Source organism: Cololabis saira, chromosome 8 (genome assembly GCF_033807715.1).
Source record: "Cololabis saira isolate AMF1-May2022 chromosome 8, fColSai1.1, whole genome shotgun sequence".
In the NCBI taxonomy this organism is placed as follows: Eukaryota; Metazoa; Chordata; class Actinopteri; order Beloniformes; family Belonidae; genus Cololabis; species Cololabis saira.
Genome location: NC_084594.1, coordinates 38,444,672 through 38,462,659, shown reverse-complemented (window position 1 = coordinate 38,462,659; position 17,988 = coordinate 38,444,672). Strand labels below are relative to the sequence as shown.

General features: G+C 40.3%; 1 protein-coding gene across 1 annotated transcript in view; it reads right to left on the bottom strand.

The window, feature by feature from the left end:
* Window positions 1–1,445: 1,445 nt before the first annotated feature.
* Window positions 1,446–17,988, bottom strand: part of LOC133449533 (E3 ubiquitin-protein ligase RNF123) — a 113,988-nt gene continuing 97,445 nt past the window's right edge. Inside the window, exons 38-40 of the mRNA XM_061728697.1 lie at window positions 12,274–12,368; window positions 2,091–2,176; window positions 1,446–2,018 (exon numbers count right to left, since the gene is read on the bottom strand). Of these exons, the coding sequence (XP_061584681.1) occupies window positions 1,919–2,018; window positions 2,091–2,176; window positions 12,274–12,368 (281 nt within the window). The 3' untranslated portion in view covers window positions 1,446–1,918. The remainder of the gene's footprint in view (window positions 2,019–2,090; window positions 2,177–12,273; window positions 12,369–17,988) is intronic.

The following is a 17,988-nucleotide window of genomic DNA, read 5'->3' as shown; positions in this document are numbered from 1 at the left end:
ATCTGTCTGTCTGTCTATCTATCATCCTTAATGCATACTGTGTATGCTTGTTCATAATACTAGCCACCGTTGTATATAGTATTGTATTTTATCTTTTTTTTTGCTTACTTTTGTGTTTTTGTACTTCAGCTGTAGTAACACACACATTTAGCCTTGTGGGATCTATCTATCAGTCTAAATATTCAACAAAATGCAATTCACTTCAACAAAAGCCTCAATTGAGTGTGTTGTTAATGTCATCGCTTTCTATGCAGCAAACTCAACATCACAACACCCCTAATTATGCTAAATTCTTTTTGGTTTTAATATAATTCAGCCTGATGGGTGCCATAAGAATCCATCCCCCATGCAGTTATGAGAATAAAGATATGTGTTGAGTCAATCAGAAAGTAATAGGAGTTTGGGTTTTATGGAGGTTTAATTTAGTCTAGTGTCAGCATTAAAAGCAACGTGTTTAGCCAGCCAGAACGAATACAATTAAATCTTCATTCTCCCCTGTGGAGGGACAGCTCAGGCAGAGGATCGTCTAAATGTGTCCTCGTTCTTCTCTGGTAACTACAGCAGATCACTCTATCATGGCCACGTCTCTCCAGACTCTAGTGTTCTGGTCTGGGATTGATCCAGGATCAAGAACCAGTGAGGACCAAGACACGGGGACGTTAGCTCAAGATCATTTGTCATTTCAGCCCATCAGAGTCAAAACTCTGAAGAAAGAGATGACACAGAAAGAGAAATTATCTTTTTTTTCTTCTAAGACTTGAAGAAATTCAAATTGTGCTTTTTTTTATCATTAATATGAGAACAAAATTGTTTGTAAAATTGAAAAAAATTCTGGAAACTTCCCAATACATTTTAAAATTGAACTTATTTGTAATGATTTATTTATTTTTAACGAAACAAATTCAACAATCATCAATGACATTTTGATGACAAAAAATGTATATCAAATTGAAACTTAAAATAATTATTCATTGCATAATAATAAACTGTATTACAAAAAATATGTAAAAAAAAAAAAATTTAATCATGCACCGGATTAAGTGGGTATGAAAAACGGATGGATAAGGATTCTTTACACAATGCTCTATCATTTAGGAGTTAAAATTCAACGAATGAAATAAACATTTCAAATCATATTGATTAAAAAGAAAAAAGTACTATTGTCAATTTTATTTTAAATTACACTGTATTGAACCACAACCAACCCTGGAGATTTCCAAGGCTGTAACTTGTCCGTGTATTTTGTCAACAGTCTTTTTGGACTCGTTGTGGCCGTGTTATACTGCGCAGCTCATTTATTTGCTCCCTCCTTCCTACTTTAGAGTCTTTCTTCATCTCTGAAAAACTCTGAAGATGTTACAATGTCAGGTTTAAAGCTCTATCTGTAACACACTCGTATAGCTTTTCTGCTCTGCACCACCAGCTATTGTCGATGTGATGTCTGGACCCCAAAAATAGGTTTTAGAGATGTAAACACAGGAAAAATAATGTCTTATGTTCTGGTCCACACTGTATACATTTAAAATTTTCAAATATTTTCAAAGGACATGACAATTTACCCTTCCTTTAATAAGTTTACATACAAACTGAAATATAAATGAGCAAACGGAGCCTCCTGATTGGTTGCGGATAAATAATTTAATGAGGTTACATCGTGAACATGTTTCACACCAACTGAAAACAACAAACCTGTAAACGCACACAAACACACACACTCGCACTCTCACACACACACACTTCCTCAAATACACTTGAATGACGCAAACAAAAAAAACATCAAACATTTTTTGTGTTTGAGTGACAGAAAGTTTCATATATTTCATAATAAAACACAGCTGAGAGGATCTTTGGGTTCACTGACGTGGACAGCTGCACGTTGGTTCTATCTAAGCTGTGTGTGGCGGTCGTGGTGTGTCTGTTAGGAGGAGGCGGGCTTGCTGTAGTCTTCAACCCCGGTGATGGTTGCTTTGCAGAAGAAACAGTCTTTGTTGTTCATCAGGTGCTGGTTGATGCAAGCTCTGCGGGGGAAATGCAGTCGTCAGCGTACAGAATGATTGTGTGTGTGCTGCGGTGGGATGGGATGGACTCACTTGCAGGACTTGTGTGAGCAGGGCTTGAAGACAGCGGAGATGGAGTGGGCGTAACAGATGGGGCAGAGGTCTTCCTCGCTGGTTGGCTGAAACAGAAACAACGTTTTCAGAACAGAAGAAGAGCAGCTCAAGAGCTGGTTGAATTTTTCACTTATCCACATGTCTACAAACTGAAATACAAGAGAGCGGATGTTCATCTTTTAGCAGCTTCTATGATGCTAGCTGCCTTACATTCATTCTTATTGAATCTATAAATACATAGTTTCAGATGATGTTTCAGTAGCAACAGCTGAACTGGGGATACATGGCTTTGAACAGAATGAATGTAAGGCAATGTTAGCAAACAGCCAAAGTTAGTGTGAGCTACACTAAGCTAAACTGGCTGATTTGATCACCTTTGCTCATGAAGCCTTAATTGTTTAACTTCAGTTAAGCTCCATGTGCAGGACTGTCTCCGAAAATTAGAATATTGTGATAAAGTTCTTTATTTTCTGTAATGCAAAAATGTCATACATTCTGGATTCATTACAAATCAACTGAAATATTGCATAAGAAAACTCAAATATCATATCTCAAAAAATTAGAATATTCTGGGAATCTTAATCTTAAACTGTAAGCCATAATCAGCAATATTAAAATAATAAAAGGCTTGCAATATTTCAGTTGATTTGTAATGAATCCACAATGTCAGACTTTTTTTTTTTTTTTAATTGCATTACAGAAAATAAAGAACTTTATCACAATAGTCTAATTTTCTGAGACAGTCCATTATATAGCGCCATATCACAACAAATGTAATGTCAAGGCACTTCAACAATATAGTTCAACTCATTCCAAATTAGTCCAAATAATACAAACCCAGAAAAATAACAATGACAATTATTGCTCTTCTGAGAAAACCAACAGATTGCATCAAAACACTTTCTTTGATACAATCCTCCACCCTCTGCGAGCACTAGGTGACTGTGGAAAGGAAAAACTCCCCTGTAACAGGAAGAAACTTTTGGCAGAATCAGACTCAAGAAGGACGGTCGTCTGCCTTGTCCAGTTGGGGTTTGAGAGGAGAGAGGCAACAGGTTTAACATGGTTTAATACATTAACACAAAAACACTTTTTTGTACCAAGCAGTATGTTGGTTTTTCTTACTGTTATGTTGTATTTCAATGTGGAGGTCAATTGAAATCGACTCACTTTGGAGCCCCTAGTGGGGAGTCATGGAATGGCATCGTATTGCACTTGCAATATTGGCCCTGAAGAGGGAAACTGGAGATTTCCCCTTGGTCTACTCAAGTGGATGCATTGATGATAAAATGGAGGAAACATGAACACATCTGAGGATTTTCATCGTACTTGACTAGATAAACATGCATTGGTCCTTTTTAGACTTTTTTTTTTTTTCGATGTAATGTTAAATAAAAATAAGTGTAGCTCCTTTTTACATTAAGCAGAAAAATACGTGAAACAAAGCACCTTAATTCTAGTTTCATTATAAATGTATTATTTTCACTCGGGGACATACCAATCCACACCTGTTCAATGCAAACTCAGAGTTGTGGTGGTGTGGTACAGTAGCAGAGTGTGTGTGTGTGTGTGTGTGTGTGTGTGTGTGTGTGTGTGTGTCTGTCGCTGTGGGAGCCCTGTCAGCCCGTGATAAGTGACCTTTCTGTGAGTCGGGGCCTGCGGGATTTCCTGATTCCAAAACAAGCATGTTTGTGTGTCTGTGTGTGTGGTCATGTTGTGAGGCCATAAATCTGTGCACACGGTGGCACTGAAGGGACTTGTCCTGGTTATGTAAAAGAACACTTGTGTGGGCTCAAAAGTCAACAGAATTTCCTCTGAAGGGATAGAAATGTGCGTGAGGAACAGTTTTAAGGTAATGGCCATGCTGTGTGAGGATGATCAACTTCATGGTGAAGAAGAGCTTGAGGATGAAATGAACAACAATCTGACTACCAGAGGGTAAAACACTAAAAATCATCAAAATGGTAAAAAGATGAGCTCCACAGAAAACTGGAGATCGTGGCCTGCTGCTCTTAACAGCCATCACTGTAAAACTAAGAGTTGACATACTGAAGCAGTGTAATGACACAAGTGGCAACATCTGACTTGCTAAAAGCTTGCAACTACAGAAGTGGTAAAACCTATAGTTCATCTAATGACCACAAGGGGTCATTCCTGTTTCAGATGTTGTTAGCAAAACCATACCCAAGATTGACTGGCTGGCTCAACCCATGATTCTAACTAGTGCTGGGCGGTATGACCAAAAATTTATATCATGGTATTTTTCAAAATTATATTGGTTTCATGGTATATCACGGTATTTTTTTTTTTCATGCACAACTGGGTGTTAACCAAATTTTTTATGATTTGGAAAGGAATTGCTGCAGTAAATTGGCTTAGAATGGCCTATTTAACTGTCATGAAGAGGACGCATAAATCAAATAAATTTGATTTAGGCATGCTTTTCAAAGAAAAAAATCTTTTACAAAATTACAAGGTAGAAAATATTTATTGAACATAAAAAACTGAAAATTTTTTAATTTCCCAGCATTATGTTGTTTTGGTTCCACCTCCTGGTGAATGTAAAAGGTAAAATTCTTATGTGGTTACTTTTTGGTTGGCCAACGATTTATGTTTGTGGTGCGCAACCGGTACGGGAGCGGAGCAGAGTCTATTTCCTTATTTTACAACGCCGTTATTAATTGTTCGTTTTTTTCCCCACTTATTCCACCGAACACCGAAAGTGTTTTTTTTGCCATTTTCGGCCGAACAATTTCGGTTACCGAACAATCGGTGCATCACTACTGCTAAACAGTCCCCTCACAAACAGTGTCCAGCGGCGCGGCGTTCCCAACGTTGTGTACGCTACTGTACATACTCACCGGTATTAGGGTATATGAACAATTCATATCATAAGAAAAATAAACACCGGTATTCGGTATGAACCGGTATACCGCCCAGCACTAATTCTAACATAAGTTTATATTCCTTCAGATAGAGCTTATTTCCACAACGAGCCCCAGCTATGTTAAAATAGCTTGTTGTAATTGAAATAATGTGGTCTACAAAGACAGTTTACCAGTGCCAATGCATGGGCAGTTTACGCCCCGCCATCAGCTAGGACAGAGTCATAACAGGAGAAAAGGCACTTGTGCATCCACATGAGCTGTGTCTCCTGCTATAGGACTACTGTATGTAACGCCCAAAAAATGAACCGCCTCCTCCCAGCTGTCAATCAAAGTGTATAACCTGGTTTGCAGCAAATGTCAATCTGTTTACGCGTAGAAGAAGCGGACAAGTCAGCACACGGCTAACTACAAGATGAACCTGTATAACTTTCCAGTCTTAAAAAACAACTCGCAGAAAGCAATGAGTGTTTTGTCAAAGGAAGTGAAAACAACAGTAATTTAATTACATTTTTGTAATTTAAGTATTTCTGAATTATGAATTGAACTGAATTTTCATACAGAGATTTAGACCAAAGAGATCTAAGTCTTTCAGGGGTCAGTGTTGCTGTAAAAGGCCTGGAGGCTGCATCTTCCAGTTGTGACGGCAGATGGTTTGAGAGTTGAAGGGTCCGGAGGAGGATAGGGGATGCCGCTGGTGGAGGCGCTCAGGGAGCTGCCGATCATTGAAACATTGAAACTGAAACTTCAGAGTGGACAGAAAAATGGGTCTGAGCTCTGGTGAGCCAGCCAATCTAAAGAAATGCTGAGGGATTGGCTGAAAGAGGCAGCGAAGTGTTAACACAACAGCTAAAGAAACAAAGATATCTGGAGTTTGCAACAATAAGGAGGGGTGGAAGTGGGTCATCATTATCATTTCTAGATCCACTGTAATGGGAGTTCATGAACTGTTGAACACAGTAGGAACATATCAGAGCCGGGCCGGGGGGCTGGAGCCTGGAGCCTCTCGTCATTCATCCCCAGGGATGAATCGCTGCTACCACCGTCAGGTTCAGCTCCCACAGGAGGAGGATTAGAGCCAACAAAATATGTTTCTAGCTTGGGCAATTTGGCTTTTTCTTGCTCCCTTTTTTCTTTTTCTTTGCGTTTTAGTTTTTCATGTTTAGGCTGTAGGATTAAGCCTGGATTATGGTTCTGCGTTACACCAACGCAGAGCCTACGCCGTTGCCGTGACGCTGTCGTGAACCCTTTGGACTTCTCCGTCACTCTCTGCGGTGCAATACCCCCCCAGACCGCTAAGGGGGTGCGTTCTTTTCCTGAATGGTTTATCTGATTTTTCCGGTCACAGTGAATCAAAGAGATAAGGACAACTATTGTGCAAAAAAAAAAAATCATACACACACACACACGAAGAAAAGAGCGCTGAAAGTTCACGACTGCTTCACGAACCAGAACCGGAAATGCGTTGCTACCAAGCGAACCAATCACAGCCCTCTTGGTCTGTGTCACTTCGACGCGTAGTTACAATTTGTGGGAGGTGCACGTCAGGCACAGCGTGGCGTGGGGTGCGCGTCGCGGCGCAACCTACGCACGCTTGGCGTTGATTAAACGCAGAACCATAATGCAGCCAACGTCAGGTTCATCTCCCACAGGAGGAGGATTAGGGCGAACAAAATATGCGTCTAGCTTGGGCAATTTGGCTTTTTCTTGCTCCTTTTTTTCTTTTTCTTTGCGTTTTATCGCTCCACTTTTGTGTTTCTAACTCCCGCTCATATTTAGGCTGTAGGATTACTGAGCACTGTTGACAAATGATCGATGATGACGTATGACGTTGATGGACGGCTGTTGATGACCAACGATTTTACCCAAAATACATTTGGAGATTCAATTGCAATTTTTGTTTTAATGTTAGCTGTGAGTGTGAGAATCTCAGCACAACAAATTATACAATGCTTTATACCTAATATGAACCAAGTGGTGCCACAAAAAAAAAAAAAATCTGGCGGGCGGGGCCTGCTGCCTCAGCCCCCGCCCCTGGTTGAACTTTGCTGAACTCGGCTTTGAGGCTCAACACATGATGTGTGCAGACTTATTCTGAAGCAGATGCTGCATTATGTAACAACCGTAATATCTGAGCATCAGGGGTGATATTTTTTAGACCGTTTCTGTGCACTTGTTAAATTTGTGGTGGAGTCTGGCAGCATGGATGGATTCAGTTTTTTCAGGTGTAAAAGACGAGTGTGAGCCTGCCCTGTTGTTTTGAGGTCAAACCAGCAGGAATGTTAAAATCCTGATCATGTTAGATCATGCATGAGCCCTGAGGTCCAACACTTCATCCTTGGGGTAATATGACTTAGCAATATCTGTGGGAGGGCTAAGAAGTCAGCCCCGAACCAATCCTTGTTCTTTTAAAGTGATTAAAGTTACGAAAAACCCTCTTGAAAAGTAAGTTACAGATCACCTTACTGAACACACTGAAAGGGATTTTATGATACTGCTTAAACTTTAGGATGTATGGCCGGTTAAGAGTGTGGTGAAAACAATTTTCTCCCTGGGTGAGGAAAGATGAAAACAGTTTTGACGTATATACATGGAAAATTGGCTGGTTTCCTTCCATTGAAGAAAGAAAAACCCACAATGGCCATTGAAATTATTTGAAACTGACAAAATAAATAATTCAATAAACAGACTAATGAGAACCAGACATTGTTTTTGAATTGTGGTTCAACAGAATCAGTTGTGGGTGAACTAACTACTAACTAACCACTAGGGGAGTTTTTACCTGCCATTGTTTATGTAATAATTGCTTGGGGGTCATGTTCTGGTATCTGGAAAGATCCTAGAGACAACTTCTGTTGTAATAGACGCCATATAAATAACATTGAATTGAAAAATAATATATTCCTCATTACAAAAGCAACGTCTGATTTTCACAAAATGATTACTTTTTATTACTTCAGTCAGTTTTAAGTTATTGCACAGGGAATTGTGGGTTTTTCTTTTGTCCATGTGCATGTTCAGTCTGTGACACAGCTTCAGAAATGTATTTATGACCTGGTAAACTGTACCGTGGCTGCAAATGTTCAATTAAACTGTAAAATCCAACATTTTTGGCGTCTAACAGGCTGGTCAGCTAGGACAATGAAGTGCTAACTCCTGAGTTTTCTGCTGCATTACGTACATTTATTTTCCCTTTGACTTGGTAAACTTTTTCAAATAGCGCCTACCTATATACTTAATAAGGTTGCTCATGTCATCTTTAGCAACATGCCTGCCTCCTTTGGAAACTGCAGCCTTGCATAATGAGCATGTCACAGTTTTCCTGGTGGGATTTGCCAGCCTTTAAATAATGCCATGTTGCTGAGATAATTCTACTGCTAGTTTGTTTTTTAAAAAGATTCTGCTGAAGCTAAAACGCAATGTCTCATTTTCATCGATAAATTATTATTTGGTTTTACTTTTGTCTGTTTCGAGTTATTTCAGTGATAATTGTGGGTTTTTCTTTCATTAATGGAAGGTTACTAACAAATTTGTCCATGTAAATAAAAAAGAAAATGGGGTGAAACAAACAAGAAACAGAAATGTTCTAATTACTTTACAGTTTGAGAATTTCAGGTGGGTGACATCGCATCACTACAATCACTACAAAAAGAGCCTGATGGGAGTAGAGTTCCAGTAGGTTTTAGGCCAAAGTCTAATTACCAACCTAAAGTAGTTAGAAGATAAATGTAGTTTGAGACATGCCGACTGATCAGAATCAACTGGTTAACAGCTTCCCCGGTTCTGACAATTAACCAGTCAATTTGGGCTCCAACTGTATACAACACACAAAGCTGGTTGCCTTGACATCACCGCCCATCACCATGGCGATCAGAAGCAAACAGACCCGGCGGTTGCAGGAGAGTCATCTATGGAAACACTGCGAGGGAAGAGTGATCAGACAGCCGCATGCTGACAGCTTTTTAAACAGTTGGATGATTTAATCTCACTAAGGTGGATTAATGAGGGAGACGGAGAGGAACATAAACAGACCTTTGCTCTCTTGTGTTACAGAGCCACTGCTGATTCAGCTGCAACACCAGCGTTTTTTTATTATTATTTCTTTATTTGGTATGGACATCACAGTTACATAGGACAAACCAAATGCACTGTTTGAGTGTTTTAGCATACATGCTAATTTGCAACACAGTTGCTGAAGGTTTATTAGCAGTTGAAAGTTACAAATGGGATCCACTAATGGACCGCTGATGAACCATTAACGAACTTTGGTTCAAGTGGTGTAAAACTGCAAAAGGGAAAAAAAGAAAAAAGGAAAAAATAAGAAAAAAAAGAAAAAGGAAAAAAAAGAAGAAAAAAGAAGAAAAAAAAGGAGAAAAAGAGAAGAAAAAGAAGAGGAAAGAAGAAGAAAAAAGAGGAAAAAAAAAGAAAAAAAAACTGCAAAAGGTTCTGTGCCTAAAACTCTTTTTTGAGTAAGTTCAACTACTCACTCCCCAACCATAGACTGTACAAGAAGAACTGGACGAACCCCTGTGACATCACCCCCTAAGTTTGTGAAGACTCAGTTTAAAACCTTGTTGGGGACTGAGAGCTGACTCTAGCCAACCATGGTTTATGCCAAACAGGGATAAATGGGGGAATGAGCAGGTCTGGAACCTGACTGAAACATACTCAGCTTAGCTCAATAACCATAACTTAGTTATTTTAGTTTTGCTGGTTTACCTTATCCTAACCTATAACGTTAATGGATGATGCTACTGAAACTATATTTGACACAAGTGGGCCAGAGCTGAAACAGCAGCTAGCTCTCGTCTGTTGAAGAGGTCTGTTCCTCAGCCAGCAACTAGACAGAGCTCCTGGAGAGACATTTCCCCTCCATAAATGGCTTAGTTAGGGTGTAGCCAAAGCTTACCAACTGACATACGTTGAACCTCAAACAGGGCTGAAACAGTTATCCCATGAGACTGGTCTGGGAAAAACAAACCCGTCCCGTCTTCAACATCTGGGAGAATTCCATGTGATGGTGTTTTGTCATTAGAAGCTACTGATGGGTTTGGTGCCATTTGAGTTTATTGGAAGGACACCTATTGATGAATTGTAAAGGCAAACTTTGTAAAAATGAGGGCCTCATGAAATCATGTGAAAAAGCATAGAAAATTAAATAGGAGATCAGGAAAATAATGGTGGACCTTCACCAGTCTGGTTTATCTTTTGGTACATTTTACAGATGACTGAAGGTCGCACCTTTATTTCCTCTAACCCAGGAAGAGAGTATAACTATCCACATAAAAGATAAAGCACAGTCATGAGATGAAAGCCCATAAAGCAGCAGAAAACCACTGCTCTAAAACCTCCATAAAAATGCCAGAATACAGTTTACAGCCTCCCAGAAATGGAAATGTGTTCTATGGGCTGATGAGATTAAAACTGAACTGCTTTCCATAATTATTAGATTTGGAGGAAAAAGGGGGAACCTTGCAGGCCTTAAAACGCCATCCGAACAGTGAAGCATGGGAGTGGCAGCATCATGATATGGTTTGCTGCAGGAGGGACTCAAGCTCTTTAACAGATGGACAGCATTATGAGAAAAGCAGATCCTGTGGATATATTGAAGCAACATTTCAAGTGTCATCATGTCACAGAACAAGTTACAGCTGGGCATGGGTGGGTCTCCAACATGGCCCAGACCCCAGATAAACAACCAAGTTAGCTGGAAAACAACTTAAGGACAAGTTTGAGAGTTCAGATCATCACTGTTTCAGATGCAACAGTCTAGCTTGATCTTCCTACTTGAGAAATCAATCAGAAGCATAATTTCCTCCCTCGTCAGAGTTTATGTTTTCTGAACACTGTTGCTCTTTTACTTGGACCATCATCTGTCATATTTACAGTCCAATGAACACAGCAAGAGCTCCATTTCCGAACCTATAATAATATTGTTGAGAAAGTTGTTGTGCTTCTTTGATTTACTGGTTCAGGAAGCATGACTGTGCAGAAAAGTGATTTACACAGTGCACCTCTCTCCTCCTCATCAATAATACATGGAGTCGCTCAGCTCCGAAGTGAAGGCAGAAGCAGAGGGGGGAAGGATCGAGTTTCCTCGCTGAGAGGATGAGCAGAACGGTCAGCACACAGGAAATGGTTTCTCCTACCACACTCACTTTTATTCCATCACAGTTTGGGTAGTTTTCAGATTCACAATGTTTGGTTTGTTTTTCACTTAAATCCTGTTTTTTTTTCTTGTCTGTGGGCGGAGTTATCATGTACAAGGTTAAAATTAGTACAGAGTACAAAAGTACAGAAAGCCTTGCAGTTGGTTGAAGCACAGCCACCTCAACTCTTTACCACCAGCTAACGTGGCTCATGCTAACCTATGATGCTAGCTGAAGTTGGCTAAGAATCATTCTGACAGAATCCATTTCATGTGTTTGGATAGCAACATCAGCCCTCTGACATGGAGGCATTAGACTCCTGGAATCCGTGTTTCAACACAGTTCAGGTGGACAGCCAACATTGATGCATAATTTGAAGCCTATTTTGCATCTTACTGCGTGGTGCCCTGTTGTTACCCGACCCAAGTTGATCTAGAAATGGACAAATGGGTGAAACAAGCAGGCCCCCGACACTCCCTGCTGAACTAATTTACCACAAGTTAAAACCTGTTGCCACTCCTGTAAAAGTCGCCTAAAACGCCTATATAAATTGAACCGTTTGAAGTGCATGGATGGTGTTGGTCTCTTTGAAGTTTTTCCCCCCCAACTGTCAGAATCACTAATTGCTACTAGCATTGAGTAATCTAAATTTGAACACACTGAAATAGAAGTTTTTTATTTCAGCCGGAAATTTGTTTTGTAATCGGATGTCTGCAGATGAGTGTAGCTGTGACTTATTAGCTGGAAAACACAATGAGACCACAGCATGAAACCTTATCTAGTGCAAGTTCAAATTTGATAACAATACTACAAAAAATGAGTATTTTTATATGCATATATATATATATATATATATATATATATATATATATATATATATATAATCACCTTTTACATTTTAAGGCTGTGTAAGTTTATTGGAGCCCCAAGTTTATTGTGTTTATTTCAACTCCTACAGCATCCCTTGGCTGAACCGACTCCATGACACGGGCTTGGAGCAGTTGGTGCCCTTTGGTGGCAGCAGAGGAGAGCTGTCCAGCTACGCGGTAATATGTTTTAAACATATTTTATTCCTTTAAAATAGAACACATCAGTTCAAGGTCGTAGAGACGCTGCAGATCAACTCACCACGGTGGAGGCCGCTGCTTGTTTGGATTCCTCAGTGAGGAAAGCCAACATCTGCTCCACCTTCTCCTTTTCCTCCACACTGATGTAGTCCGTATCTGTTGTGAGGAAAACACACACAGTCTTGTTAGCACATATATTTCTTTGTTAGTCAGCTGTTTTTGTTACAGATTCTTAGTATCTGCAAAAGTCCACGGGCAGCAAAAATCATTCATTGTACATCCAGCCAACTTGGAATGCAGGTTCCAATCTACAACATGGCCTGTGAGAACTGAAATGATCTGAAAACACCTGTAAATGAAGCTGTAATAAAAGGTTATATATTTTTCCTTGTATTATGAGAACATTATAATTTGTTTTTTTTCCCAATTTCTTTTTAACCCTCCAATAGAATGTGAGAAAAATGTACCAAATTCCACACCAAGGGCCCGATTTACTAAGATCCTAAATAAAGAGTACTAAATTGCGTGTGCACTGAAAAAGTTTGCGCGTGCTGTTTTTGTGTGGTTTGCGGGTGATCAACTAAGATTGCTTGCGCAATTGATAACAGGTGCAAACAGCAGTATTTAAATGAGGTGTTGCGTGTCTTAAGGTTTGCGAGCACAAACGTTGCGCCATGGAGAGTCTGGAAAGCACAGTCACAAGTCACAAGCGCAAAATGAAATTTGACGAGTTGGAGTTAGAGATATTAGTGGAAGAGGCAAATAAACACATTCATGAACTACAGCAAATAAATTTAAACATTACCAAAAGAAACGCAATATCAGAGAAAACCTGCGATAGAATAAATGCAGTTGGTAACACAAAAAACGGAAAAACATCTGGTTTTTCATATTTCAATTTTAGGCACAGATCAAAAATACGAAATAGAAAAACGGGCCACAGGACTGAATTTGATTTTAATATTTAATTGGTCGGGTTTGCGTGACCCGGCGGTGCTCGGCATGATCTGAGGAGAAAAAGACAATACACAGAGCTGGAGAGCGCTTTGATTCATCTATTTATGAGTTAAGTTTTTATTCAGATGTCCACAGTATATTGCAAATATTATATATTATATAGCAAACACTGACAGTAAATGTGTGACAGATGGGACCATCATATGGCCGAAAGAAGAGAAGTGTTCAGAACAGTGCACAGAGCGCACACTAAAGGCTGATTTATGGTTCCGCGTCACACCAACGCAGAACCGACGGCGTAGGGTACGCGGCGACGCACACCCCACCGCGACCCTACGCGTCGGCTACGCCGTCGATTTAACGCAGAACCATAATTCAGGTGAAGCTGCAGTCTCTGCGCTGATCCTGACACAGCGGGTCGGAGCGGATTTGGTCATGATGTTTAACCTGTGTTTTGTGATTAATAAGCACGGGTTTTAATTAAATGTAATTTACGAAGGATGATTTCACGTTCAATAAGATAAATAATCAATAAAATACAAAGTTTTGGCACAAAGGCTTGGCCTGCTTGTGGGCGAGTGGAGGGGGGCACATTAAAAGAAGGTGGCAAGATATAAGGCGGAGAACTAAAGAAAAAGTGGCCTTTAATAAAACTTGTGCAACCATTTTTAAAATAGCATGCAGCAGAATAAAGACTCTCTCTCTGCGTATTCTTTGATTTTGGATGTCGCCTCCTTGCCACAATAACGGCAGCAGCAGATTAGCACCTTCCTTTCGAACGTATTAAATACAGACGCAATCACAATACGCGCAATTACTTTCAGGCTTGGTAAATGTCATTGCGCGTGGTAAATGGAGCAATTTGCATCTTCCCCTCCCAGTATTTAGGATTTCTGCCGGGTACGCCCCATATTGATTATTCATCAGGGCAAAAGTACTAAATGGATTGCGTGTGCAATTTTGCGCATTTGAGAGACGCAGTCGTCTTTGCACGCTGTTAGTAGATCAGCTGGCACTTTGGTTTGCGGGTGCTGTCAAGTTTGCACAGGTTTTAACACACGCAAACCTTTAGTAAATCGGGCCCCAAGTGGCCAGTAGGAGGGGAAAGAATATTTACATGCAAGTTAGAAGTAAAAATTGTTGCACGCTATGGTTACACATATTTTACGAAATCAAAAGACTTCACAGCAACATTTCTTTGCCCTGAATGTTTCTAACAGTTACAATTTCATGAAAAGGGCAGGAAAACAAACAAATCTTAGGCTGTTCATCTGATATTCATGTAACTTGATCGTCTACAGGCTACTGTAATACAAAGCTGTTACAAGACTTGACTCTTTCCAGCCTTGGTGACAAGTGACATGTCGGCTTCACATCCCTTGTGATGAAGCTGCTAAAGAGGCAGGTCTTGGCCCTGCTCAGACTACAGCAGAAAATATCACATGACCCTCTGCAGTTTGCATTCCAGCCAAGCCTGGGTGTGGATGAAGTGGTCAAACAGCTGCTGCTTTTCTTTTTTTTTTCTTTCTTTTTTTTTATATTTTCCAGTTCATTCAACAGCATCCAACTTCCCCTGTTTGGTGTGAAAGTGTGAGTGATGAGAGTGGACATGTTCACCATCTCCTCAGATTGCTGATTACAGTCTGATTACAGTTGGCCTGTCTCATGTGGTGAGCGCTGCAGGGGACTGTGCTTTCACTTCTCTTGTTCACTTCATACACCTCTGATTTCCAGCACGACTCTGGGTCCCACCTGCAGACATTCTTTGATGACTCTGCAAAGGTTGGGTGTATAAATGATGGATGGGAGGAGGAATTCTGGGCTGTGGTGCAGGATTTTATGAAAATATCCAATTTAAAAAAAAAAGTATCGATTATGACCAAGACCAAAAAGATTCAAATTTACTTCAGGAGGAAAAAGTATGTATGTTTACTCCTTTAAAGACTAAGGTCAGATTCAGGGAAACTTTGACTTGTGACTCCCAGATCCTGTTACAGAAAAAGCTCCAAATAAAAACCACAGAGACGGAAATGAGCTGGAACATTAATCTTTAGCATCGACTTTTTATCAACCAGTAAACAAACAGAACAGAAGTGCGGTTGCTTTCATGCACACGACCGAGTGCAGAAACCCCCTCATGCTGCTCTCAGATCAGCGGGTGGAAGGATGTTCAGAGGACATTTTGTTATCGACCGTCCACTCTGGAAGCGCTGCTGTCCCTTTAACCTGTATTACATTACAAGTTCACCGGAGCTGCCAAACTTCAGCTAGCTTGATTATCATTACAGATTTACTCAATACAGCTAACTTAACTTGCTTGACATGAGATGATAAAAAGAGCCAGCTAACTTTGACCAAACCTAAATTGTTTTTCAATACAGATTTACTGGGGCCAGCTAACTTTGGCTAATTTTGACTTCATTAACATTACAAATTTACTCAAGCAAGCTATATTTAGCTAGCTGTAATTAGCTTAACATTACAAGTTTACTGAAACTAGTTAACTAAGTTTAATCTGTTTAACTGTACAGGTTAAAGTTATCTAACTTTAACTTAAGAATACAAGTTTACCAGAGCCAAGTAAATTTGGTTAGCTTTAACTTGTTTAACTTGTTTATTGGAGTTAGCCAACTTTAATATGAGTAGCTTTATCAATGTGAAACTGGAGTTGAAGATGTCATCATACACGTACCAGTACTTCAACAAACTCACAGTCATCTGGACAAAGCAGGCAGCACAGTGAGGACCACGTTCTTTGATTTCTCCAGTACATTTAACTCCATCCAGCCTGCATCACTAAGTAAGAAACTCCAGAAGACACATGTGAACGTCTCCACAATCACCTGGATTACTGACTACCTGACAAATAGACCAAGTTGGTGAGACTGAATGGTTGTGTGTCTGAACAGGTGGTCAGAAGCACAGGAGCACCACAGGGAACTTTACTCTCACCACTCCTCTTCATGCTGTACAACTCAGACTTCCAGTACGAGTCAGAGTCCTGTCATCTATAGAAACTCAGATTTTTCTGCAGTTGTGGGGTGTATCAGTGATGTACAAGAGACTGAGTACAGAGAACTGGTGGACCGTTTTGTGGCATAGTATGGGAACACTCATCTCATCTCGAATGTCAACAAGGCAAAGGAGATGATTGGGGATTTGGGGAGAGCTGGGAATAAGTCAAATATTGTTTCCATCATGGGAGACGAAGTGGAGGAGGAGTGTGTAACTGGACAACAGACTGGACTGGAGATACAACACTGATACTGTTAATGAGAAGGATCAGAGCAGAAGTTAACTCTTGAGGAAGCTCAGGTCTTTCAGCATTTGTCGCAATATGTTGTATATCTTCTATAAGTCTGTTGTTGAGAGTGAAATCACATCTGCAATCATCTGTTGGGGAGCAGCATCAGAAACAGTGACTAAAAGAAACTAAACAAACTGATAAAGAATTTTGGCTTTGTTCTGGAGCCTCTGCAGCTGATTGTGCGGAGGAGAATCCTTCGTAAATGGAAGATCATGGACAAGCCCTTCACAACACAGTGATTCAGCAACATAGTGTCTTCAGTCAGAGGTTCTTCAGATCCGCTGCAACACAGACCGCTACAGGAGATCCTTCCTGCCCACAACTATAAACCGCTACACAATGACTCTTTTCAAGGCACTTGAAATCCTGTTTAATATTAGAAGTTAACTGGAGACTTTCTTTACATTAGGAGATGGGCTAACATATATGATCTAATGTGAGAGTGCATTGCTAGGAAGTAAGTAATTGTCTTTAAAGATGCAATATTTGTTCTAAGGGTAGTCCCCCACCCCACCTACAGATCTACTGAACCTTATAGATGTCCAGCCTGAGTGCAGCATTAACCTCCAGCTGATGGAAGGACATTTTATGGTCACAATGGAAGAAGTGGGAACATCTGAGTGCCTCCATCAAAGAAAAGAAAGCACAGACTAGAGCCCGAACAAACCTCAAATTCTTTCTAACAGCTTTGTATTCGAAGAGCATTTATTACAGTTCCTGTATTAGTTATTGGTTATGAAGATTGTGGCAGGGTGGAGGAGCAGCCACTCAGGAGAGGTACAGGTGTATCCAATCAACCTCTCCACCCTGCCTCCCTTCATAAGGAGCAGCTGCACTCCAGAGAGGGGCTGCTGCTGCTGGAAGAAGGTTCTGCTGCGCACGTGTCTTGGGTGTGTCTGGAGAAAATAAAGAGTTCCTGCACTGAAAACCTGTGTCCTCTGTCCTGTCGGTTGGCCCCCGTAGCACTAGCCCTGCTACAAAGATGAAAAAATAAACTGAACCTTAATAGTATACTTAAAAGTCTCGAGGTTCACATCTGATTACCTGACAGATTTTTATTTTAACAAAGTAATACTGAGCTTTAGAAAAATATATGTGTTGCCCAATCACCTTTAGTAATGAACCAGATCAATATTAAACTGTTAATTCTTTCACCTCTCACCAACAGACCTGTGTGGGCCAAAGGCCGGATCTCTGTTTCACCAGCCACACAGAAACACGAGTCTTAAATCAACCACAACACTTTCAATGATATTTACTCTGTCATAGACTCTGGATTTCAGCCCAGTGGAGCACTCGACTCTCGAACACATGATTCATCTCGTCTGTCGGCCTCTTTACACAGCAAAGATTTGCATTTCATTTTCAGTGCTAACACCTCTGTAATAAGTCTGTCTGTTCTGCCAGAAATGATCAATGGTTTTGAATTTATCGTTTGTGCCACCAGCAGCACAGTGACAATTCCCATGGTCATAGCCCAAATGTCTTTAGTTTCTGCTGAAAACGCAGTGG